We start from the raw sequence: 27,701 nt of genomic DNA on the forward strand, positions 1-27,701 counted from the left end.
AAGTTGAAGATGATTTTTGTGAGTTTACAAATCCTATAAATTTACACTCAAATTTACAATGTAATGTATGAAGATGAAGCCATTGACAACATTGCCAAAAATCTGAAGCAATCATGGACACTCCTTCATATTACCCTCTCTCACTCCTTCTCGTACTCCTCTCCCTTCCGCCTCTTCTCACATTCTTCCTCCTCCGCCGCCGCCACTCCTCCTCCAACCGCCACCCTCCAGGACCACCAGGATGGCCAATTTTTGGCAACTTATTCCAGCTCGGAGACATGCCACACCGCACCCTCGCCAACCTAAGCCATACCTACGGCCCCGTTGTGCGCCTCCAGCTGGGAGCCATCAACACCGTCGCCATCCTCAGCGCCAAAACCGCCACTGAGTTCTTCAAGTCCCACGACCACAACTTCGCCGACAGGACAATCATTCAAACCATGCGAGTCCACAACTACGACAAGTCCTCTTTAGCCCTTGCCCCTTACGGCCCTTACTGGCGCCTCATGCGCCGCCTCGTCACGGTGGACATGCTCGTGGCGAAACGCATCAACGACACCGCTCCCGTCCGGCGCAGGTGCGTCAACGACATGGTTTCCTGGGTAGCAAAAGAAGCTAAAAAACTCAAAGCCGGCGAAGGTGTCCACGTGGCAAGATTCGTGTTCTTGATGTCGTTCAATCTGTTCGGGAACCTTATGCTTTCCCAAGACATGTTTGACCCGGAATCGGAAACAGGGTCGGATCTGTTTAAAGCAATCATGGGGCTTTTGGAGTGGACGGGGCACGCGAACGTGGCGGACGTGTTCCCGTGGCTTGTGTGGGTGGACCCGCAGGGGCTGCAGCGGAGGATGAAGAGGGACATGGGAAAGGCCATTGAGATTGCTTCCAAGTTCGTGAAGGAGCGGTTGCAGTTGCAGCATAGTGATGATATGGCTAGAAAGGATTTCTTGGATGTGCTGCTTCAATTTCAGGGCGGTGGCAGTGAGGAGGCACGGAATATCTCCGACAAGGACCTCAACGTATTCATTTTGGTAGGTACCATAGTATTATTTTCCGTTGACTAACATTTCATGTGAATAATCATCTTATTTTTTTCATTTACACATTTAATCAATTTTGTGAGGAAAAAAATGATCAATAGTTTAAAAGACTAAAAATGGACGAAGAATCAAACTAGAAAAAAAAATACAAATAACTTTTCAGTCAATCTCTAATAAAATTTTATTTTTAATAGATTTTATACTGAATTTAATTGATAATTTTATTTGGTGCATTCTGTAGTGTAGTGGCTTGTATAATTTGGTGATTAAGGTGACCTCAACGTTAAAACTAATAGGAGAGGGACGTGTGTAGTCTCACACTAGGAGTTAAGTTGACTTTCTTGATAGCACCATAACTCAACTAAGAAGGACACTACAAGAAAATAAGTTTTTTGTCACGCTTTTAAAATGTGTCGAAAAGTGTAAAAAAATGTGTTAATAGTTTTTTGGCATGTTTTTTAAGTTATTGATACGCTTTTAAGAGAGTCACATCTGCAAGTGTGCTGATTGATCTATCGCCAAATTTTTATTGATATATTGGTACGTTTTATTTTTTGCCACGCTTTTAAAGCTTGCCGAAAAGTGAAAACTTGTCGTTACACTTCTAGAGCGTGGCCTAATCCTTTTCAAATAAAAAAAATCAAAAAATCAAAAATCAAATAGAAATATAAATAAGTTAATCTTTTAAATAAAATAAAATAATAAAAAATTAATCTTCCATGTATATATTTGAATTATATATGTACATAATAAAATATGAATGAAACCATTAAAAAAAAATAAATTCAACATTCAAAATAAATATTTAAAAAATTATAATTTTATATTAGAAAAAAATTAATTTAATTCCTAAACAACATTCAGACTAATTTGTAGTACATGAATGATTGCATGCAACTCTTGTATAGCTGTTAGAGGTGGAGAAGCTATTGAGTGACAGTAACCTGTATACATGAGAACTATACAACAAATTGTAAAATTAGTACTAATTTCAAGCATGTTAAATTTGTCACTTAGTAATCAAAACTAGTAGCCTTTTTTTATAATAATGCATACCTGCAACAAGATCAGAGTCATATGTGTAGACATTAATTCTCTATAGCTGGCCATCTCTAACCTGAACATATTATTATATTAATATTAACTCTCAAGATTTAGTATAGCATCAGAATTCAGACACTAGAGGCTAAAATCTTATTTCAATTTCATACGCTAGGTTCCCAAATAAAAAATATAGGTACATTTTTCTAATAGCAAAGTGATCAAATGAAAATTTTCATCTCATCTCATTAATCATTTCATTAACTGAATTAATGTAAAAATTCATACCAGCATCAAGGAAGCATTAGTGAAAAGTATGCATTAAAATCACATAAAACATTGACAAATTGAATGTAAACATTGCATTGGCTGCAACGATAGCAAGTAGCCATAATGAATCAAAATTAAAAATCTTAAGCTTCCCTCAATATAGAAGAAGGCTGGAACTATGGTGTCTATATGTCACAAATAGAGCGTGTATCAATTTTAGCATATTTCATGTCAAGCTTACCTCTATATAGTAAGGTCTTTGTGTCACAATTAAATCTATTTCATGCCAGTTTTTCAGTCTTCGTTGTATTTATTATCTTTCCAACAGATCTGATCTCAAAGATAAGACTATAGATTTATGCTGAAGATATAACACAACCAGTTGGTCTTCATAAACAATAGTGCAATACAATTAAATATAAAATATAAACCACTTTTGACATAATACAAATTTACTAACTTACTAAGGAATTCAACAGCTGAAAACCATTCCTTGGTATCAACATGTAACATCTTGACTAGATCTTTGGCACTGCTCGATATGGAATGCCAAGAATCCGAAGAGAAATCAATGCGTCCATGAAGAATAGCATCAAATATACCATGTTTATTTTCTTCATACAAAAGACAAGAATAACATGTGAATAAGATTAGAAAGCAAAACTAGTCTCTAATCAATACAAAATATCTAATAATGAACAAGAAAACAAGCTTCCAAAACCAAGCACACACATCTAAATTGAAGTGAAGCTCAAGAATCAATAGCCACTAAAAATTTGAGCCAATGGCTGAAGTTAGGACTTAGAATAGGATATTAAAATACTATGTTTACCTTCTTGGAAGCCTCCTAATAACAAAGAAAATACATGGATATTGATCACACTAAAAATTGCACAAAAGATGATATACTATTTAAAAAAAATTATGATACCTTAATAGTCTCGCTTAAATTTCCAAAACCATGTAAGCTGTGCAAAGCGACAGAACTACCAGCGGGCAGCTGCTCCAAGAGCACAAATTGTAATAATCTCATCAAAATCATATTTATTTTTTTCTCAAGATGATCAAGGTTATCAATTATGTTAAGAATCAATCAATTTTCTAACAATTTTTGTATGAATAAGCATGACATCAATATATCATCATTAATCGTCACGGGACTACCAAGAACTTCAATGCAAACAACAGTACATAAGCCTATTATATATCTTGAAGGTTGAAACTTCTTTAATGGAGTTACCTGCAACTGAAACTCTATTATCTAACTATTCAATCCCATTAGACAACTATCAAATACAAAAACGAAAATGAATTGAGCACTCACATAGTTGCATAGAACTTCCAATACACCTTTATCACGAATACACTACTGCACCAAGATCGTTCTAGGTGGCGGTGCACCAGACACTCTCACACCCTCAAGAAACCCCCCATTTAGTATTTCTTTACCAAAAAGTTAAAGATAAAAATCAGAAACCACTCCGATAAGCAATTTATATCATAACCAAACAAAATAACAAATGATCATATCACTTAAACCTTATATCAAGTATCTGTACTATTCGAACAAATGTATGTGTGTCATAATAAAGAAATAAATTTCAGATGCTTCAATTTTTATCCAAGTTAAAATAAATTTCATATACTCTAATATAAAAAATCAGTACAATTTATATACTAGTAGTGACTTGATAGTTTTCTAATGTAGATCCCACTAATGGCAGGGCTTTTTTCTTGTAGCGTAATTTGTCACAAACTATGAATTTATCTAAAAATTTTATTCATTCAGACTTCAAATATGAATATAACAAATGAAAACCCTAAAAAACAGTAAGATTTGTACCTCTTGGATAATTTGAAAAGCAACACGATCTTTGACGCTGACACTAGGGTTAAGGAACTCGCACTTGGCAAGAATCTGAGGAGAGAATAACAAGTATGTGAGCTGAATTGAAAGCCAAAGTAACTAGTGACTTAATGCACGTTGATTAGCACCTTAATATATAGATAAATGCATAAATCGAACGACATAAGATGCACAACACAGAGTAATAGCAAAAATAAATCTTATTCTGTATTAATCAATACTTTAGCAGAAGAACAAAGGAACAATCTTAATTACATGTAACAGATTCACAAGAATCAATAAGGCACAGAAAAAGTAACAAAAGTCCAAATTTTATAACGAGAACATCAGAAAGAAAACAACACCAGCATAATCAGCAATCAGAGTTCACCGCCACGGAGCCTCAAAATAAGATGGTGGGTGGACTCCATTTGAATGTTGTAATCGGCCAGGGTGCGTCCATCGTCAAGCTACTTTCTAGCAAAGATTATTTGCTGTTGGTCCGGTGGAATCCTTTCTTTGTCCTGTATCTTTGCCTTCATGTTATCAATAGTATTAGAACTTTCCACCTCTAGCATTATCGTCTTCCCGGTTTGAGTCTTCACAAAAATCTGCATCCCTCCACGCAAATGGTTTTCTAATGTAGATTCCACTGATCAGAAGGGTTCCATTTAGCAAAAAAAAATCAGAACAAATAATTAGAACCAACAAGAAATAATCATAACTAAAATCATAAAAACAATCAAAACAAAAATAAATTCTCAGAAAAAGAATCAGAACAAATAAGTAAAAAATCATAACAAAAATTAAATAATTTAAAGCTTAGCAAAATGAGAAAAAATCAAATAATTAGAAGTTTAGACAAATAAAAAAATAGAAAATCAAGTTTAGAAAAAAAATCCTAAACCACGAATTGAAGCTTTACCGCCGACGCCAGCGATGCATCCGATGCTGAGCTCGACGAAGATGACACCGATTTTTTCCTTCCAAATCCTGCCGCAGATTCATGGATAAACACAGAGACGCCAGCACTGGCAATGATAACGGAGTAGGGAGAGTGAGAGTCCATGTAGAGAGAAAAAGAGAGAGTAGTAGAATGACGGTGGCGCTGGCAGTTGGCACTGACGAGTTAGTGCTGACAGGTGGCGCGACGCGTGTGGGAGAGGGAGATGACGGCGCAGGGCATGAGCGACAATGAAGGGATGGACGGAGGTGCTGCGACGGGTTAGAGGGAGGGGTGACGTTAGGATTTTTGCTAGTAAAGAATTTTGTAAAAATATAGTCGCGTTGTGAGTATAGATTCTAAACCAACAGAAAATCCCTTCGTACAAATGTTTTAGTTGTCACAAGTAACAAAACCCAATAAATTTATAAACCGAAGTATTCAAACCACGGGTCGTCTTCTCAAGGAATTGCAGGAAAGTATGATTTATTATTGGTTATGGAAAAAACAGTGTTTGGGTTTGAAAAAGGTTTTAAGCAGGAGAAATAGATCGCAAGAATTAATAAATTAATAACTAATAAAACTCTTGGCAAGGTATGAAAACTGGAAGTCCTATCCCAGTTATCCTTATCCATTGTGATGAGAATTGGATTTTTCTCCCACTAAGTTAACCTCTAACTATGAAGGTAAGTCAAGTGGATGGAATAAGTATGGTTCCTCAGGTCCTAGTCTTTCCTTGGAAAAGGCTAGAGTTATTGGAACTCGAGTTAATTATTGAAGAATTCCAATTTTCAGTCGACAATGAGTTTGACAACTCAAGAGTTACCAATTAATCAATTAAAGCCAAGAATATAAAAAGCTTGATAAAAATCATAGATCTGAAAATACCTCAAATTATGTTATTTAAGAAAATCCTAACATGAATGGTGCATAAGCCAAATAGGCAACATAAGTAATACAAGCATCAAAGTATCTGAAAGTAAAAGAGAAATACAAAGTAAAAGGAATATTGAACCTGATATGAAGATGAGATAAATCCAAATCCTAATAGAAATCCTAATCTTAAATCCTAAGAGAGAGGAGAGAACCTCTCTCTCTAAAAACTACATCTAAAACCTAAAATTGTGAGTAATGATTGAATCTCCAGTCCTCTTTGAGTCTCTGCATGTTTTCTGACTTTAATCTGTGTTTTTGGGCCAAAAACTGGGTTGAAATGCGGCCCAGAATCTCTGCCAGCGACTTTTGTAATTCTACAAATCGCGCACGTTACGCGTCCACGTCGTCCACGCGATCGCGTCACTCAGCGTTTTTTCGTACCACGTGTGCGCGTCGTCCACGCATTCGCGTCGTTCGTGCAGCTTCCAATCCGCGCAGTCGCGTCAGGCACGCGAATGCGTCACTCTGATTTCTTCCATTTCGCGCAGTCGCGTGAGTAATGCGACCGCGTGACTTCTCGCTGGTCATCTTATCAATTCCTTGTGTTCCTTCTATTTTTGCATGCTTCCTCTTCATTCTCTAAGCCATTCCTGCCCTATGAAGCCTGAAACACTTAACACACAGATCAAGGCATCGAATGATAATAAGAGAGGATTAAGATTAGCTAAATTAAGACCAAAGAAGCATGTTTTCAATCATAGAACTATACTAGGAAGGAATTGTAAAATCATGCAAATCCTATGAATAAGTGGGTGAAAAGCTTGATAAAACCAGTCAATTAAATACAATATAAACCATAAAATAGTGGTTTATCAACTTCCCCACACTTAATCATTAGCATGTCCTCATGCTAAGCTCAAGAAGACAAAATAAATGAGTAGGAAAAAGCAGGACTCATGCAATGCAACCTATGAATGTGAATGCAACTACATGCTAAAATGATTCTACCTACTTAGTGAAAAAGTAAATAAATCCTTCAAGAATAAATATGAACTGGATTTTACTAATTCAAATCACAAAATACAATACAAATAACTTGCAAGAAGAAGATAGCTCATAAAAGCAGGGAACATAGAATTAAGCGCTGAACCCTTACTGGTAGTGTATATCATTCTAACTCTCAAGTGTCTAGGGTTAATTCTCTCAATTCTCTACTAATCTTGCTTTCTATAGCTTGCTCTTCATCTAACAATCAACAAAAAATTAATGCACCAATACACAAATCAAGAGGTCTTTTAAGGGTTGTAATGGGTTAGGGTCATGGTAGGATTGTATTTGGCCAAGTAGACTAAAATCTGAATCCTTAATTAACATAAACTTTCCACCTAACTAAAGAAAATCAATGTAATTAAAATACAAAATCTAACTTCCCATTAACTGTGTTTTTCATATATTCATGCATCCTAAATTTGAGTTTAGTACATATGTATTGATACCAACACTTACTTTGGGGCATTTTGTCCCCTTTTATTATTTGCTTTTTTTTTTCTTTTCTTTTTCACTTTTTTTTCTTTTTTCTCTTCTCAATGCATATGATTAAAGTATTGAATGCAATAATATGTGCTCAACTATTATTTTGCACATTTTCACACAAAGTCTAACATACTCAATTCCCAAACCAAACGTTTCCAAATCCACTTTCCCCACACTTAATTCATGAGCACTTTCACTAGTCTAAGCTAATCAAGGATTCAAATTAAGGACATTATTATTTTCCGCTTAGAGTTAGTGATGAGCTAAAGTAAAGAATAAAGGGATATAATAGGCTCAACATTGGTTTGCAAAGGATAATGAAAGGGTAAGGCCATATGGGTATGTAAGCTTAGTGAAACAAGGCCTCAATCATATAAGTGCATGCATACATCAAATAATGGAAATATAGAATTAAGCAAGACAAAGATCACAATTTTAGAGAGAAAAAACACAAACCAAAAAAATAAAATATTGGTTGATAGAATGCAACCAATCAAATAGGTTCAAAATCTCACTGGTTTTGTGTGTTCGAGCTCTAAACCATGTTCTAATATAATATTTCTTCAAACAAGTTTTTCAAAAAGTTTAATTCAAATTAGTGAAATGCTATAAAAATTTTCTTGAAAAAAAAAATGTTACTTCAACCAAGTGGTAAAATATGCACAAAATAAAACAGAGATGCAATCAAACATGCAAATGCAACAATGAAAAACAAAAATTGGTGTTGAGAAGGGACTAACTAACCCATAGAGATCGGTATCGACCTCCCCACACTTAAAGATTGCACCGTCCTCGGTGCATGCAAAGATGTGCAGGTGGCGGGGGTTGTGGTTCCTCAGCCGGTGCTCGTTGTAGAGTCTTTCTCTTTACTCTTCCCGGTGGCCAGCCTGAAAAAGGGAGAAGAGAAAGGGACATGAAGTCAAAGGGATAGAGCAAGGGAGAGGGCAGTACTAGTAAGAATCATGCCAAAATAAAGAAGAATGTCGTTAACACATGGTCGCGATTCCATGAAAGTAGGACATCAATGGAAGCATAGCATGATAAATTGAGGCAATTAAATGCAAGATGTTTATTGGCATGCTGGCAAAGGCATGAGTAACGTAAATCAAGCATTAAAAGCCTTAATGTATTATTAGTCGTGAGAAACTAACAATAACGTTTATATTGACAATTATATTTAATTAATAAAATATTGAAAAGGGTTTTGTGAAAAATAGGCATTAGAGTAGAAGGATAGAATAATTAAGAATGCACAATGTCATACGGGCTTTTTCACAAACACAAAGCATGCATATTAAATAAGGTATGAAAAGTATTAAATTGAACATGCAAGCACCCTTAAAAAATAATATATAATTGTCAAGCAATTTCTTAACAATCCACAAGCAAAATAATGACCCAAATAAATTTCTAACACCAATTGAAAGGAAAAAAGAAAGAAAAAGAAAGGAAGGAAGAAATAAATAAGAAGGGAAAGAAAAGATTTAGATTTGGGGAAGAAAAGATAAGATATTTGGCTGATTTGGATAAGCAGTGCGGCGCAGGCGACGCGGACGCGCGAGGCACGCGGTCGCATGGATAGCGCTTCGAGGAAGTGACGCGAACGCGTGTGGCACGCGGACTCGTGACTAGATTTGTGCTAGTGGCGCGAGTGCAGCCTCGCGTTCGCACAACTCTCTGTTTAAATGCATTTTGCCAAAAATACGGGGTGACGCGGTTGCGTGGTTGACGCGATCGGTTGGATGACCTAAATTTAAAAACGGCGCGGACGCATGGGGCAAGCGTACGCGTGGCAGGGCTTGTGCTTCTTGCACGAGTCCAGCTCAATTCTAGCTCAACTTTCGGTCATACACCCTTTTGATGTCGATTTCAGATTTGCGTGGGTGGTGCGGACGCCTGGGAGGCATTTTTCCCACATGACACGGACGCGTCAGCGACGCGGTTGCGTGGATCAATTTGTGCCAAAGTCACGCCTCTAGCCACGCTCTCACGTGACTCTCTGTTCAATTTTGTTTTCTTCTCAACGCACCTATGACGCGGACGCTCGGCGACGCTGGCGCGTCGCGTGCGATTTTTTCTTTTTTTTTTAAATGCAGTATGCAGAATGCAATGAATGTTATGCAAAATTCCAGGTTCAATCAAAACTCAAAAACAGACTAAAATTTAAACTGAAAAAGGAACGGTCATACCATGGTGGGTTGTCTCCCACCTAGCACTTTTAGTTATAGTCCTTAAGTTGGACATGTGGCGAGCTCCTTGTCATGGTGGCTTGTGCTTGAACTCATCTTGAAACTTCCACCAATGCTTGGTCTTCCAATAAGCTCTATCCATACTAAGTAAATTTCTCAAGCTTTGATGGAGTTCTTCACAAGCTTTGAGCCCCCAAAATTGATCATCATATATTCCCGGATCCCAAATCTTGTTTCTACACCCGTCTTCAAGTTGATTAGCATGATGCCATCCGGGTGGTTCAGCTTTAGAATTCTCACTGAAACGGCCAAACAACTTCTTAGAACCAGTCAGTTGAGCTCTACACCAACCTTTGCATTTAAACTTAAAGCTTCCAACCATAATGAACCTTGCAGGACAATTCTTACCACTGACCATCTTTCTCTTACTCTTAATGCCACAAAGAGCTCTAAGTTGACCATCCGTCTACAGTACCCCGTATTCAAGTGGAATTAGAAAGCTAAGGGATATGAATTTTACCCACTTGAATGTTGTGAAGGATGATGGCAACTTAGGGGGAGGTGTTTCTAATGAATGTGCAAGCTCCACTCCTTTGTGTTCTTCTCTGACAACTTCCACCTCTTTGCAAGCTTCTTTAATTTCAACCTCTTCCTCTTGGTAGCTTTCTTCTGATTCAATTTCTTCTTCATTGTTTACCAAGGGCATGGAAGGTTGTGCTTCTTCTTCTTTAATCTCCATGTCAAGTCTAATGGGAGAAGATTCAAATGTAGATAAGAATTCATTAATAATTGAATCCATCTCTTGATTGTCTCCTTCAAAGTCTTCAACCATGATATGCTTTGGAGGTTGTACACCCTCCTCAACATCAATTTCAAACGTCTTTGAAGGAGGTTCTATGACTTGACTTTCCCATGGAGGTTCAGCATCTCCTAAGTCTTCAACCACTGCCTCCTCTTCTTCTTCAACAATTCCGGCTTCCTCCACTTGTTCCAATACGAAATTATGCTCTACTGTCCACTGGAGTTTTTAGCATCTTCCTTGTGCTGCGTTCTTCATTGGATTCTCCACATGAAGCCATGGGAGTCTGTTGAGGGGCTGAACGTCTGGAAGATAATTGATTTATTGCTTGCTCCAGTTGATGAAGGGTTGCATTAAATTGGTTTACTGATTCTTCGAAGTCAACCTGTGATTCTTGGCTTGATGGATATGGACATGGTGTATAAGGGAGTGGTGGTTCTTGGGAGTAATTGGATTGGCATTGGAGTGGATAAGGGTCATGTGGTAGTGAATGGTGAAAAGAAGCTTGTGAGTATGGTGGGTTGAAACTATGTTGAGAGGATGGTCTCTGAGCATAGGGTGGGGCTTGTTGGTAGCTACAAGGGGTCCACCAAATCTATCAGTTGGGTATGCATTGTAGAATGGTCTTTGTCCATGATATCTAGGAGGTTGTTGTTGCCAAAAAGGAAGATCAGATCCTCGTGGCTCCATCCATCTTTGATTGCTTAGACCTTGATGCATAGTCCTGTTATAGCTTCCATTCCTTGCAACAAAATTAGAACCAAACTCAAAGCGAGAGGGGTGAGAATTCATAGTAGTTATCAGAAATAAAGGGGGAAGAGAAAAAATAAATAAACAAGTAAAAAAAATATTTACAATAACCAATAATAAGGCACACGTTTGCAATTCCCCGGCAACGGCGCCATTTTGACGTTAGGATTTTTGCTAGTAAAGAATTTTGTAAAATATAGTCGCGTTGTGAGTATAGATTCTAAACCAACAGAAAATCCCTTTGTACAAACGTTTTGGTTGTCACAAGTGACAAAACCCAATACATTTATAAACCGAAGTATTCAAACCTCGGGTCGTCTTCTCAAGAAATTGCAAGAAAGTATGATTTATTATTGGTTATGGAAAAAATAGTGTTTAGGTTTGAAAAAGGCTTTAAGCAGGAGAAATAGATTGCAAGAATTAATAAATTAATAACTAATAAAACTCTTGGCAAGGTATGAAAACTGGAAGTCCTATCCCAGTTATCCTTATCAATTTTGATGAGAACTGGATTTTTCTCCCACTAAGTTAACCTCTAACTATGAAGGTAAGTCAAGTGGATGGAATAAGTTTGGTTCCTCAGGTCCTAGTCTTTCCTTGGAAAAGGCTAGAGTTATTGGAACTCGAGTTAATTCTTGAAGAATTCCAATTTTCAGTCGACAATGAGTTTGACAACTCAAGAGTTACCAACTAATCTATTAAAGCCAAGAATATAAAAAGCTTGATAAAAATCATAGATCTGAAAATACCTCAAATTATATTATTTAAGAAAATCCTAACATGAATGGTGCATAAGCCAAATAGGCAACATAAGTAATACAAGCATCAAAGTATCTGAAAATAAAAGAGAAATACAAAGTAAAAGGAATATTGAACCTGATATGAAGATGAGATAAATCCTAATCCTAAATCATAAGAGAGAGGAGAGAACCTCTCTCTCTAAAAACTTCATCTAAAACCTAAAATTGTGAGTAATGATTGAATCTCCAGTCCTCTTTGAGTCTCTGCATGTTACCTGACTTTAATCTGTGTTTTTGGGCCGAAAACTGGGTTGAAATGCGGCCCAAAATCTCTGCCAGTGACTTTTGTAATTCTGCAGATCGCGCACGTCACGCGTCTGCGTCGTCCACGCGATCGCGTCACTCAGCGTTTTTTCGTACCACGCGTGCGCGTCGTCCACGCATTCGCGTTGTTTGTGTAGCTTCCAATCCGCGCGATCACGTCAGCCACGCGAACGCGTCACTCTGATTTCTTCCATTTCGCGCGGTCGTGTGAGTCATGCGACTGCGTGACTTCTCGCTGGTCATCTCCTCAATTCCTTGTGTTCCTTCCATTTTTGCACGCTTCCTCTTCATTCTCTAAGCCATTCCTGCCCTATAAAGCCTAAAATACTTAACACACAGATCAAGGCATCGAATGGTAATAAGAGAGGATTAAGATTAGCTAAATTAAGACCAAAGAAGCATGTTTTCAATCATAGAACTATACTAGGAAGGAATTGTAAAATCATGCAAATCCTATGAATAATTGGGTGAAAAGCTTGATAAAACCACTCAATTAAATACAATATAAACCATAAAAAAGTAGTTTATCAAGGGACTGTGACTGTAACACCCTACTACACAGAGTTTTACGCTTAAGTCGTAGAACAGAGGAAGTGTGGTGTTACGGACCTCTAAACAGCAAAATAAATGCATAATAGAGAAGAAAATAATACACTAGGAGCCTTGAGACAAAATGGGTGAACAAAAATCGCAAAATGAAAAGCGCAACGCTCAAAAGAAATGATTACTTGCGTGCTAAGAAACCTAATCGAAAAATGATAAAGATGAGCAAAAGGTATAGGAAAACCAAGGAAACAACATAACTAGCCCCTGACTTAGCCTGCGAAGCTAAGGCTGGCCGGGGGATATATATATATATATATATATATATATATACATATAAACATACATAAGTATCCCCAAAATACATCAAAATACCAGAATAAACTCCTATCTCTCCCTCAACCTCTAAGAGGAGCAGCATACACAAGTTACTTGGAGAGTAAGCTAAATACATATGTACATATATACAAATAGAAACCCAAAATACACCCAAGAACTACTTCGCTTCAAGGATCCAGACGCCTAGCGAGGAGCCTCTCGACCTGTATCTGAAAAACAACAACAGTATGGAATGAGAACCGGAGGTTCTCAGCATAGTAAAAGTGCCATGCGTATAATAAATAAGGTCCTAAGAATGCCTTAGGCAATCCTAGAACTCCATTATTCAATTATCCAACTTAATTACTAAACAGAAACCATAAACAGGGGTAGGTATTCTAAATCTACTTAACTTAATACCTAACTTACTTAATTTCAATCCTAACCTATCACCAAACCATTTCTCCATTTCCTCCATTCCTCCATCATCCGTAATGCAACATAAACAAGCAACAAAACAAGTTTACGCACAAGTAATGAACAGATAGCACAAGTAGCAAGTATAACAGGTAGCAGGTGGTATATATCAATTAGGCAAACCAAGGAAATACATAGCAATCAAAACAAACAAATGCATATGAAGCATGCCTGTCCTATGGCTGATGGGGCCTATCTGTCGATTATCCAGCCAACCCGACAAGTCCAAAAACCTTAGACTATCCCCTGTCGTGCATCCCCAAGAGTCTATGCATAGAGTTCACATTCATTTATCATATAATCACTCAATGGGGGCTATCCATACCCGGGAATTTATACGTGCCCAGTCACCCTTACGACGTAGGGTCAACAGAGTATCGAGATTCAACTTGGAACACGTGGTGGCGAGCCACGGATTTTACCCAGGGAAACTCATATCTCAGATTTCATTATTCATAAGCCATGGCAATTTCATTATCAATACATCCTCAATTATCAAGCCTTAGCGTTAAACTTCGTTAACATACTTATTTCCTTCATAAAAGCCACCATTTACAACTTTCTTCACCCTCAAGAAATCTTGTTTTCCTAGCTTCTTTTATCCACTGGACCTAAAACCATACTTTAAGCCTTAATGGTAGAAAATGGAGGTTTAGAAGTGGAAGATTTGTTTAAAAAAAGCCAAAACCGATTTTTGCAGCAGGCAGCATCCACGTGTATGCATAGGCCACGCGCACGCGTGGAGCGTACATTAAGCCATGCGTCGCCAAAATTCCACGCTATGCGTACGCATGAGCCACGCATACGCGTGGATGGGAGTTTTTTCAAAAATGGGCAGAATGCCCAGAAAGCTTACAGCAACCAGTTTTTGCCATCCTGTAACACAGATTCATACATCAAACTTTCAACGTCCATAACTTTCTCTACAAAATTCAGTTTTTCATAAAATTGGTATCAATCAAAAGCTCATAGAACCATCTTTCATTTGCAATAAATCACAACTCAATCCGAAATTTAGGGAGTAAATTATGGATGCCCAAAGTTCATCAAAATCACTTTTTTACCAAAAGACTTCCAACCCTCATTTTCACCACATTCATAAATCCTTATTTCTAAAACATGAATATTGCTAACATATCCATTTCCAACTCATCAACAACCACTTCAAACTACCTTTAACCAATCCAATGAGCCATAATCTCAACTTTGCATGAGCATATATCACCTATACATATATGAACAACCCTTCACAAATACCATTCCATTAATGCAATTATCAACCCTTCACACACAATATTCCATCAACTCACACAACAACTCTTTATTAACAAACACCAACCATAATCCATCAATATATATCAACACCAACACAATCCATCATAAGCAAGTCCAAGAGCATAAAATTAATAACTTCAATACCTCATAATTCCAATATATTTTCATCAACAATTTATTCTAACAACATTACAAAACTACTCATTAAATGCAATTAACAAATTCAACTTATCCTATGCTTCCTCTAACCTAAGTTTTCACAACACCGTAAATATTAAACGTGCGAAACTTAAAACATACCTTGGCCAATCACTTAGTTTCACCCAAGGCAGCCTCACAACACCAAACACAGCCCCTCTAAGCTCAATTAAAACAGCCACAAAGCAAGCCTTGATCACCAACAAGCCTCCAAATACTCCCAATTCAATTCCAATGCATATATACCCACTTAATCTACACCCAATTCATATACATGTTCTAATTTCAGTATTTTCATTATAAATACAATATTGAGCTAGGGTTAGGGTGTCCTTAACATACCCATATGCTAAATAGCTTGGGCCCATAAGCTTCGAAAGCTAAATCGAACCTAAAATACCGATTTTGGCAACATTTCATCACAAGAGCTTAATTTCACAAATAGAAAGGGGAAATGAGAATCTGAAATAAAATTGAGGCTTACCCATGAAATTGATCCAATAGAAACGTAGAGCTCGATGCGCTAGACGCGTGGCCGCGAACGGCGCGGTGATCGGAGAAGTTACCGCGTTTGGAAATTGAGACAAGGGTTTCGTCCCTTCCCTTCTTCTCTATGCATTTAGTACCGCTTCTGCTGTGTTCTTAGAAGAGAAAATGAGCTTTAGCTCATTTATATGCTGGGCTGGTTGGCCCACGGGCCCGGTTTGGGTTCGGTCCAACCAGTTCGACCCATCCAGTCCAATTTTGGGACAAATTTTTCAAAATTGGTATCGAAATTCTCGATTTAAAGAGCTCTATCCTATTTTGATATTAGTTTTGCATTTTTAATTTTCCTAATTAAAATTCAATCTATTTACTAATTATTTACCGATTTTAGCGGGGTTTACAGTGACGGATTGAGAGAGGGAGATAGCGGCGTTGTTGGGAGAGAGGTAGTTATAGCTATATTAGGGTTACAGAGATGAGAAGAGTGAGTGATGTCAAAGTGTTTAAGAGAATAGGGTTTTCAAATATCAATATATCAGTATATATAATGGGGTAGGAAATTGGTATGCTTTTAAAAAGTGACAAAAATAAAAACAAAATAGTCACGCCTCAAAAGCGTGCCTATTGATTTCTTTAAGCCACTCTTTTGAAGCGTAGCAATAAAAAACATGGCGACAGCATTTTAAAAATGTCACCATAACGTAAATCTATAGGCATGCTTTAATAGCGTGCCTGTTGCTCTCTATAGATGGGTGGCAAAAAAAAGTATGACAAAATCTTTAATCAATCGCCACCCTTATAAAAGCATGGCCATTGACCCCTTTCAACATGCTTTTAAAGTATGGCAAAAGAAATGTGGTCAAATCTCTAATCGATTGCCACCCTCATAAAAGGGTGGACATAGACCCCTTTTGGCCACGCTTTAAGAGCGTGGCAAGAAAAAAGTGTATTGACAGACCTTTTTTCTTGTAGTGGGAGTTCGCGTGTAGGATTGCTTTGAATTTGGAAAAAAAATGAAAATTGAAATGAATAAATTTTAATTGGTTGGAGTTGGTTTGTGTTTTGAGGGTTATCTTAATTAAATTGTATTTGGACCTAGATGTGAAGTCCAGGTTTCTTTGGTGACAACATTCAACTTATACTAGTGTCGAGGTACCACCGTCCGAGTTCCTCGTGAAGGAGGCAGGGGTAGTATCTGCAAGGAACTCTGATGTCTAAGTTAACAAAGGTTCAAAGTAGGTTTTTTAGTAGATTGGGTTCCAATTATAGTTGAGTATGTCAGTATATTTATAGTAGAAAAGATAACCACCTTTTAGAGTAGTTCCACCTTGAATGGTGGATCGCCGTTCCCTTTTTCTTGGGAAGTTGTTTAGATCTTCCTTCTATATGGGTAGGAGATATCTTAGAAGTTAGTTGCTTATTCAAATATGTAAGGCTGAATTCTTGAATTGTTGTCATTGCGCCCGACCTCTATAAGGTCGGGTAGGAGTAGATGACGCCACTTTCGTTGGATGGGTTTTTATTACTTTTGGACCTGGTTTTATTTTGGGCAAGGGTATGAACAGAGGCCCTATTTGAACCCAGACTTTTATAAGGTCGGACTCGAGCATTTGTAGATTTAGCCTCCCATGTCCGGTATACTGCCTTTGGTAGGTCAGATACTCGTCATGTTTTTGAAAAAATTTTGAAATGTTATGTCCCTTGATGGTATGGCGTACGTTACTTTTGTAGTTGCCTTGGGAACCGCGCATTTCATTAACAAGGGCATGTGGATTTACTCTTTTGCCCCTTGTGTCTTATAAATACCTAAAATATTTCTCTTTCTCTTTTTTCAATTCTTCTTCTGAAATGTTTACCCATTTTCTTTCTTTCAAAAATTTCTTGAACTTCATTTCCGCATCCGTTCTTGAATTCAAAGTTTTTTTCCATCTTGAATAAAAAGGATTTTGTCTTTGTCTTTGGAGTGAAATGTTTGTGTCTTTGTTGTTCAAGCACTTTTTTTTATTCCCATTCCTTCGAGGTTAGATTTTCTTATCTTTTTTAATTTCTGTCTCTGTTTTCTTGTTCTTTGAGTGGTGTTGTTGCTTTATTTATTGGAGATGTTTTGAAAAAAAATTACTTCTTTTTTTTTGTTGAATTTGGACTTTTGATTGTTACTGTGAGTCTTGAGTGTGGGGTTTTTACTGTATTACCCCCAAATGGTGTCAACTTAGCTATTGAAGGTGGCACCATTTCTGTTTCTGGTAATATGATTGTAGTTGTTGGGTGTGTGAGATGGTATTACATGTTTATTGGGTCTGTGGGATGTCATACGTGTTTGTTGGTAAAACAAATAGCTCTTTCTTTACCCACCCAATCCCGAGCCGAAGTCTAAAAAATAGAAGACCACCGACTCAGGGAGTGTCTATGAGCAGGGCTTTGATGCGGTGGCCTGGACTAAAAATTACATCCTTCCAAATAGTTCTATTAGTATGGACGATGTTTTCATGAAGAGCCACCTTCAAATACTTGTCCGAGGTGGAATTTGGGTGGCTAGGGTGTGTGCTTCATTATTCAAGGAGTTAGAGAAGAATTTCCTTGGTGCCACCCAGCATGCTTTGGCTGACCTTCAAGTTGTGGTGGCGTCCTTAAGGGAAACAATCAGAATTGGAGGACGAGAAGGAGTCACTTTTTTCTGACCTTGGAAAATCTTGGGAAAGAGTAAAACTGGTGGAAGCTACCATAGCCATAGCGAAGGACTTAAAAAAGAAAGCTGAGGAGAGTTATACCAGAGTCTCCAGGGAGAAGCTTGACTTAGTAGATGAGTCGCCAACTCCAGGGAGAAATATGCGGAGGTTGAGAAGACCATAGTCAAAGGTGTGGACAAGATGGTAGAAAATCTAAAGGCTCAGTTCTAGGTTGTTGCTCCCAAGGCAGACCTCTCCCTTATTTGTTCTGATAACATTGTGGTTGATGGAAAGATTGTTCCTTTACTTCAAGATGATGAAGACACTCTCGTACCCGACTCAAAGACCTCAAAAGTTCGAGTTGAGGAAGCCTCTCTGAGCTTTCCAACACGGATGAAAGATGAGCCAATCTTTTCTCATATTAAAACTCTTTCGACCTCTTCCATGTAACCCGAAGATATTTCTAACATGACTTTGAACGAGCAAATTCCTCCTCCTTAGTCTTTACTTTCTAAGTATTTGGATGACCCGGCCTATGGGTCTTTTAATGAACAATTATTTTGTATTAGTTGTAGCTTAAACAACTTTTATTCTGTTGTTTTAAAAAATTTCTTTTCACTATTCTGATAGTGGCTTTTTGCCTGAATAATTGCGGTGTTAATCATCTTTTATTAGTTGGTACAGTTGTTAGCTCTTTGTGACTCAGTATAAATTTCCATTAAGTCGCTTTGATAACTTTTGATGTTGTTTTCACTAAGTTGGGAAAGGTGTCGGTGAAGTAGGTCGGTCATTTCTGGACCTTTCATATGTAATTATTGTTTTCCCTCAAAAGTTTGCATTCTGTCTTTAAGTAGTTGGGCTTATCAAGTTCCTCTTACATTTCATTTTAGGTCTAACTCTTTTAAGGCCGGACCATGAACTGCTTACATAACTTTTTACACTAATTTGTACATCGTCCCTTCATTTTGTCATCCACTCAGATCAGGCAATAATTTTCACGATTTTTCGAGCTTATATTAACTCGTTTGGATGGAAATTTTGGTAGAAAAAGTATTGTTATTAATAAAAGAAAAAGATTTACATAAGTCCTCTTGCTATTAAGAATTTTTCTTTTTACCCTTAGCCCTTTCTATGGTGCCTCGTTAAAACCACCTTCAGAAAAATCTTTTTTGGGAGAAAACCATGAAGTCGGAAAAAAAAGTATATCAGGGAGCAAGGTGCACTTTCTAACTGTAGTACCTCTTTAACTTACATGCATGCCACAACCTTGGGAGCTTGTTCCCTTTTAGGTTAGACACTTTATAGTGACCTTTTTCCTAAGACTCCAATAACTTTATAAGGTCCTTTCTAGTTTGCAGCCAACTTTTCCTCATCCGACTGCTGAACTCCGATGTCGTTACGGATTAGTATGAGGTCATTTGTGGCAAAGCTTCTTCTAATGACTTTCTTGTTGTACCTCAAGGCTATCCTTTGCTTCAATACTTCCTCTTTTATCTGAGCTTGTTCTCGAACTTCTAGGAGAATATTGAGTTTTTCCTTTTGTGCTTGGACATTTATCACTTCATTATAGAATCTCCTTGGAGATTCCTCAGTGATTTCTACAAGAATCACGACTTCTATGCCGTAAGCAAGTCGAAAAGGTGATTCTCCAATTGTTGAGTGAAGAGTTGTCCAATATGCCCACAAGACTTATGGGAGCTCGTTACCCATGCTCCATTAGCTTGGGGGTGTTCTACCGACATGAACTGGTGCTTCTAAAGATTAAGTCAGTGAACTGAGTTCTATTATTCGTGGTAATAGAATGTGGGACTCCAAATCGGGTAACAACGTTCTTGTAAGGAAAATTTTAACTTCTTTGAGCTATGATGGTTGCCAAGAGTTATACTTCAATCCACTTGATGAAATAATCAATCCCAACTATGAAGTACTTTACCTGTTCGGATGCTTGTGAAAATGGATGAAAAGGTGAAGACCTCATTTTTCAAATGGCCAAGATGAGGTGACACTGATTAGTTCCTCTGGAGATGCTGCATGGAAGTTATCATACTTTTGATAAGGCGGACATTTTTTGACGAAGTCGGACGCCTCCCTTTGCATGGTCGGCCAAAAGAAGCCAGCTTGGATCACTTTTTTAGCTAGTGATCTTGCTCCTAAGTGATTTCCACATATGTCATTATGAACTTCTTCTAAGACCACGTTACTCTTGAAGGTCGGGACACACTTCAATAGAGGTGTAGACATTCCTCTTTTGTAGAGAACATTATAGACCAGGTTATAGTTTTGTGCTTCTTTTATGAGCCTCCTTGTTTCCTGTTCTTCACCAAGAATGATATCAAATTTAAGATATTCGATTATGATGGCCATCCATCCTAGGGTTTGGTTGGATATGGTCATTATGCCCGACTTGTCATCTTTCTTTAATATTGATGGTGTGTAGAGAGTTTCCTAGTTCAGGCTTCTATTGTTGCCCCCTGGATTGGTGCTGGCCAGTTTGAAGAAGGGGTTAGCTTGTATATTGGATTCCCGAGCTACATATCTGACCTCTATCTTCGAGAATTGAACTAAATATTCTTTTGCTTCTTCTAAGTATTTCTTCATATTGAGATCTTTAGCCTTCCACCCGAGTTCCTTATTTACTCTCCAAAATCACTCCTACTCCAGTTCTAGCTTTTTTGGATGATCCATCTACATATAGATTCTAGGTAGTAGGACTTCCCTGGGCTGTAGTGTATTTGGCCACAAAGTCGGCTAGATACTGGGATTTGATTATTGTCCGAGTTTCATACCTTAAGTTGAACTCAGATAGTTTTATGACCCATCGTAGCATCCTTCCTACAATGTTTGTCGTTTGTAAGATATGCTTCATGGGTTGGTTAGTTTGGACTTTTATAGTATGAGCTTGAAAATAAGGTCGGAGCCTTCTGGAAGGGATGATAAGGGCATATGCAAACTTCTCTATCTTTTGATAGTTTAGTTCTTCCCCCTACAGTGCTTTGCTAACAAAGTAGATAGGTTGTTGTCCGTGTTCGTTTTCTCAAACTAACGCTGAGGCTATAGCCCGGCTTGCAACTGCTAGGTAGAGAATAAGCTCCTCCCCTAGAACAGGTCGGATAAGGATTAGAGGTTGGCTCAAACAATATTTATTTACATTAAAATGACAGTGTTTATGTGGTTTATTCAAAACAATATGAATATTATTTAAAAGTTAGTTAAATTTCTTTTGCAAATATTTTTTATTATCAAAATATAAGGATAAATCTTAGTGCTTTTACTAACAAACAATTACAATAAAATGTAGGATCTACTTGATTGAAGAGTATATAAATTTAAAATTATAAGATTTCTAAATATATGTTTTAGTAATAATTTTATTTGAAACTAATTAAAGTCTATTTTATAAGTTATTTGAGAAATAACTTTTATTAAAAAATTTTAAAATACTAAACATTTGAAATCATTTGTTTATATTATTCATTATTTCATAGTTAGATTTTTGACATCTTTGGTTATGTTCTACATAATTTGATGTCAATCCTTGTGCTATCAAAATAATCATCATGTAGGGTGTTTTCTCATATTTTATGTAATTTTTTTTCTTTTTTTCCCACCTTTTGTTAAAGATATCGTTAAAAATATAACCCTTACTAAACATGTAATACCCTACTAGACAGAGCTTTACGCTTGAACCGTAAAATAGAGGTGGTGTGGTATTATGACCTTTAAAATAAAATATATGCATAATAGTAGTTGAAAGAATTTAATAATTGAGGAGTCTTGAAGAAAAGTTTAAGTAAAATCATTAAAAGAAAAGCGCAATGCTCACATAACAGAAATTTGCGTACGAAGAAAAGTAAATGCACATATATATAACAAGAGCGGAATGTCAAAAGATATAGAATGTCAAGCTTCATGATCAACCTGTGAAGCTAAGGCCAGCCGGAGAATATCATATATAAATATACATCCCAAAAGTACTCAAAATACATAACATAAACTCCTAGTTCTCCGTCAAGCCTCTAAGAGGTACAAAAGTGAAACATACACAAAGGAGAGTCTAAACATAAATAGCTATATATATATATCAAAATACATCAGCCCGACTTCGCCTATAAAAGAAACTATATACGCCTAGCGAGGTGCCTCTCGACCTATACCTGAAAACAATAACATATGTATGGAATGAGAACCAAGGGTTCTCAGCATGGTAATGGTGGCAACATACATAATATATAAGGCCTCAGAAAAGTCAGAGGTGATTCTAGAACTCCGACACTCAGATAAGTTATCTAAGGCCCTTAAGTTCTAACCAAATCCTAACTTAACCCCTCATTTTTCACTTTCCTCTAACCCTCCAAGCTCCAGTGGAATAACTCTTGTCATTCCTCTGCCAGTCTGGGGATATCTCAATTGCATAGACATATAATACATGCAAGAAAAACACAAATAGATTACAGTTATAGCAAACAGAACATATAATAGTTAAGCATAGATTATCAAGTAAGCAAACCCAAGTAATGCAAACTCAAACAAAACAGACAAATGCACTTGATGTATGCCCGCCTTATGGCTGATGAGTCTCATTTGTCAGTTATATAGTCAAACCCGACATGTCTGGTAGCTAACCCTAGACAATCCCTCCGTGCACGCATCCCTAAGAGTCTATGCATAAATTTACAATCAATTATCAAAATTAACTCATTGAAACTATTTCTGGGGAGTTAAAGTGTCCGACCACATCTTGCGACATAGGGTCAACAGAGTATCAGTTTCAACTTGGAGAAAGTGGTGGCAAGCCAATGCATCTACCCAAGGAAACTCATATGTTAGATAAAAAAAAAGTGCACAAGCCAAGTCATTATTCGAGTTCAATTATTCTTTTTCATCTTAGCCATTATTCATCACATATTTAGTGTTTCAGCACTTCTCAATCATAATTCACCACTTCACAAACTTTCTTCACTTCCAAGTTACCTCTCTTTCAAGGTTCACTTAACTTTCTTCACTTCACAAACTTTCTTCACTTAACTTTACTGTGATTAAAACTAAGTTTTAGGATATTAGAGAGTCAAAATAGAGGTTTAGAGGTTAGAAAATAGGCTAAAGTTCATAAAAATGCATTTTCCCAAAAATAAAGGATCTCACATACGTGAGATCTATCCGCGTACGCGAGTACACTGGACAGAAGCGAATGGTCACATACGCATGCCATGTCTCGCATTTGCGGGGGTCTAATACGCTCGCGTACCCGAGTTCCCCAAGATAGTGGCAAATTCTCACATACGCAGCCATATGTCCACGTATGCGGGCCCTGTATTTTCTCAAAAACCTGTTACAAATCTGCAGAAACACTTTTACACACCAAACTTCTGACATGATAACTTTTTCATTGGAAAATATTTTTAGTCCATTCTTCAAACAACGAAAACTTCATGGACCAAATTTTCATATGAATCAAGTTTGGTGAAGTTTGAGGGTCCGGAAGCCGAGTTATAGCCCCCCAAAGTTTGATAAAAAATTGGATTTCTCATCAAAATCACAAACCTCCATTTTTTACAAATTTCCATTTCAAAACCAAAGTTTCAAGTTCCAACTCAAACCAACCATATCCAAAACATGCATAAACACTCTTCATTTATTCCACAATATGTCAATACACAAAATTTGTACTCCTCTCCCAACAATCCAAAATCAAGCAACATAATTCATCAATATATCAACAATTATAGTTCAAATTCATCATTCTCATCACAAGCATCGATCATCAATTCATTCTCAAGCTAACTCAACATTGTTAATCAAGATTACTAAACATTAACATAATTGTACATTCCAACTTATCCTATGATAATCTAACCTAAGTTTTCACAGAACATTATATATTACCTACAAGAAACTAAAATCATACCTTGGCTGATTTCTCCCTAAGCCTGGAATGCCACAAATACCACCATTCCACTAATGTCCCAAACACCAAAATGCACACCAACAGCAAGTCTGCTTCCATGGCCTACCATCAAGCTTCCATTACAACCAATTTGATCCCAACACATATAATCTAAACCAATACAAATTAATATCACACAAAATCATCTAAGTTAGCTTGATCCTGAACACCAAAACATCACAATTTCAATAACAAATGTCCAATTTTTTTAAATTTAGGGGAAGGAGAGGCTGAGAATGAATTTGAGTTTCCATACCACAATGTTTGGTGGGTTTTGTAGAGTTCGACGTAGTGATCATGTGGCCGCAAACAATGTAGCGATCAGAGCTCCAGATTGGAAGTTATATGAGATTGAATGGAAGGTAGGGTTTGGTTTCACAAGTTCTTCTCCCTCTTGTGTATTTTAGCGGGCATGCATATAAAGAAGGGGAATGGAGGCTGAGTTCACTAAGTGTGGGTTGGATTGGGTTGGGCCTTGGGTCCAACGTGGGCCCAATTCAACCAATTTGGCCCGTTGGCTCGGTTTTGGGCTAAAACCTTTAAAATTAGTGTTAAAATTCATATTTTTAATATTTCTACCCCGTTGGATTAATAAAATTTAGTTTCATAATTTTTTGATTAATAATTAATTTATTAACTAATTATTCACTAATTATGCGGAGTTTACAAAACAGATCCGAATTAGATCTGATTTTCATTGGACAACCCGAATCCACACACAAGCACAGATAGAAACGTCATCTTCTTTCTTGTTCAGTGACGATTCATGGTATCCGTTGCTGCCTTCTATTTCTACTGCTAAGACCGCCTTCGATGACTACCACAATGATAGATAAAATACCTTGGCAAGATGCCATGCATCCCGAGTCATCGCTGATGATCTTTGAATCGAAAATCTTCAACGCTAAAATACTACCACATTCTAACTCTTCATCATTCCTAGGAAACTCATCTTGAATCTATCCTAAGTCACTGCTTGGACTATTTCTCCAACTAGAGTGCCGCTTCCCTACAGAATTCCAATGACTATGAAGCTTTTTCAAAAGATAAGTTTCTTCTGCCACCAAATCCCCATCAGATGGATGTGCCCCGATCACCGCCTTTCACGGTTTCACATTAACACCCTTTTTTTGGGCTAATAATGGTTCATTTTTCATGTTTTTGTCGCCCTACTCGATAGTCCTCACTATAAGACTCTATTTTTTGCATTCACTTTCTAGTCTTGTCCTCATGGTAATAATGAATTAGTTAAGCACCAATCACCAATGTGATTCTCCCCACTAAGTAGACAAACTTTCCTTTAAAATTTATTTGCCATGTGTGTCACACATCTACTGGTAGGTTAATCTCTTACCATCCTTAGCCACCATTCTTTATGCCACCATTGAACTGATCAATTTGTTATAATGTTGGTTAAAATTGACACCTAGAGCATCTCCAATGCATAATTTTAATTTCATTTTATGGTCCTACAAAGTGCCACATAAGTATTTGTGGGACCATATATCATAAAATTTGATTTGAAACTCAATGTGAAATTTGTCATTCCAATGCGTAGTCTCATTTTACTAACAACAATACAATAACGTTACAATGTTCATTTAATAAGAATTTAATAAAGTATTCAAGTAGCATTATTTTACTGATCTTTCTTTAAAATGATACGGTATCTCCTTTCTGATACCAATATCATTTCAGAATTGGTATCCAAACTAAATTTTAGCTTAGTTGTCTAGCATTATTCATAAAATTATTATTATAGCTTAGTTGTCTAGCATTATTCATAAAATTATTATTTCAAATTAAAATGTAGGAAATATTCATGGCCGGATCAGAAACTACAAGCAGCACGATAGAGTGGGCACTCACAGAGCTTCTGTGCAACTGCAACTGCTTAATGAAGGTAAAATCCGAGCTCAACAGAGTGGTTGGAACCGCAAGGGAACTCGAAGAGAGTGACATAGAAAATCTCCCATACCTTCAAGCTGTGGTGAAAGAAACACTTCGCTTGCACCCTCCCATTCCTTTGCTTGTTCCTCGAAGGGCTATTCAGGACACAATGTTCATAGGATACTACATACCAAAAGACACGCAGGTCTTCGTGAATGCGTGGGCCATTGGAAGGGACCCAGATGTGTGGAAAGACCCTTTGACCTTCAAGCCCGAGAGGTTTATTTTTTGTGATGGTGGGTCAAAGGTAGATTATAAAGGTCAACACTATGAGTTCATTCCATTTGGTGCTGGGAGGAGGATGTGCGCGGGGGTCCCACTGGCCCACAAGGTCCTCCACTTGGTGCTGGGGTCACTGCTACATTGCTTTGATTGGGAGCTTGATAGCCATGTCACGCCATCAACCATGGATATGAGGGATAAATTGGGAATTACAATGAGGAAGCTTGAGCCCTTGCTTGCAGTGCCGAAGCTTGTTGCTCCATCGTGAGTCTCAAGGTTAATTCATCAAGACGTCAACTGCATTTCGTATGGGTTAATCTATTATATGTATGTCTTGTCACTTTCTTTGGTGTTGTTGGGTAGCGAAATATTTATGTCATCTTCACCCTTTTAATGTATTATGTACGTGGTTTGATATGTTGGTATCTATGTTAAAAAAGACACGCTATGTGTTCATCATTTCAATTCATGCATGAACACATCAAAATGGAGAATTTGGATGGAATGAAAACTAATTGTATGAATTTTATTGGGATAGAAAGTAACTGTCAATATTCTGTCTAGCTTTCATTTAAACATTGAGAGTTTATGAATTATGATTTATGAGGTATTATGCAAAAGTAGTGAAATATTTATCATCTTCACCCTTTTAATGTATTATATACGTGGTTTGATATGTTGGTATCTATGTTAAAAAAAAGCATTGTATGTGTTCATCATTTCAATTCATGCATGAATGATACATATTTTACAACCACAAACTACCGATAAGTGCTCCAGGTCATATCAAGTAAGAGTCAATCGATTAAGTAAACAATAGTTATCAATTATTCTAGTCAGACAGTCAAAATTTAGGGTTTTTAGAAAGATTTGACATTAACAATTGATGCGGAGTGAAATCGTCGGTTCGGAATTTTCACGAAATAGTCACGTTGCAAGTATAGTTACAAACCAATAGATAACTCACAATCAAAGTTTAATTTGTTTGTCAGTTAAGTCAAACCAATAAAAATACCAAGAGTATTAGATCTTGGGTCGTCTTGACGTTGGGATTTTTGCTAGTAAAGAATTTTATAAGAATAGCCGCGTTGTAGATATAGATTCTAAACCAATAGAAATCCCTTCGTGCAAACGTTTTGGTTGTCACAAGTAACAAACCCCTTTAAAATTGATAACCGAGTATTTAAACATTGGGTCGTCTTCTCAAGGAACTGCAGGGAAGTATGTTCTTATTATTGGTTATGGAGATTGTAAATTGGGGTTGAGAATGA

At 37.1% G+C, this 27,701-nt stretch overlaps 1 protein-coding gene across 1 annotated transcript; it reads left to right on the forward strand.

Moving 5' to 3' along the window:
- The first annotated feature begins 53 nt into the window (after nucleotides 1–53).
- On the forward strand, nucleotides 54–27,106 carry LOC130954287 (cytochrome P450 76A2-like). The gene is made up of 2 exons (XM_057881023.1): nucleotides 54–1,031; nucleotides 26,072–27,106. The coding sequence occupies exons 1-2, from the start codon at nucleotides 114–116 to the stop codon at nucleotides 26,696–26,698; spliced, it is 1,545 nt and encodes a 514-aa protein (XP_057737006.1). The 5' UTR covers nucleotides 54–113; the 3' UTR covers nucleotides 26,699–27,106.
- The last annotated feature ends 595 nt before the right edge of the window (nucleotides 27,107–27,701 follow it).

Source organism: Arachis stenosperma, chromosome 10, assembly GCF_014773155.1.
Source record: "Arachis stenosperma cultivar V10309 chromosome 10, arast.V10309.gnm1.PFL2, whole genome shotgun sequence".
NCBI lineage: Eukaryota > Viridiplantae > Streptophyta > Magnoliopsida > Fabales > Fabaceae > Arachis > Arachis stenosperma.

Coding starts and splice junctions, on each gene's coding strand:
- LOC130954287 (XM_057881023.1), top strand. CDS start 114: ATGGACACTCCTTCATATTACCCTCTCTCACTCCTTCTCGTACTCCTC. Junction 1,032..26,071: donor ACCTCAACGTATTCATTTTG/GTAGGTACCATA, acceptor ATTAAAATGTAG/GAAATATTCATGGCCGGATC.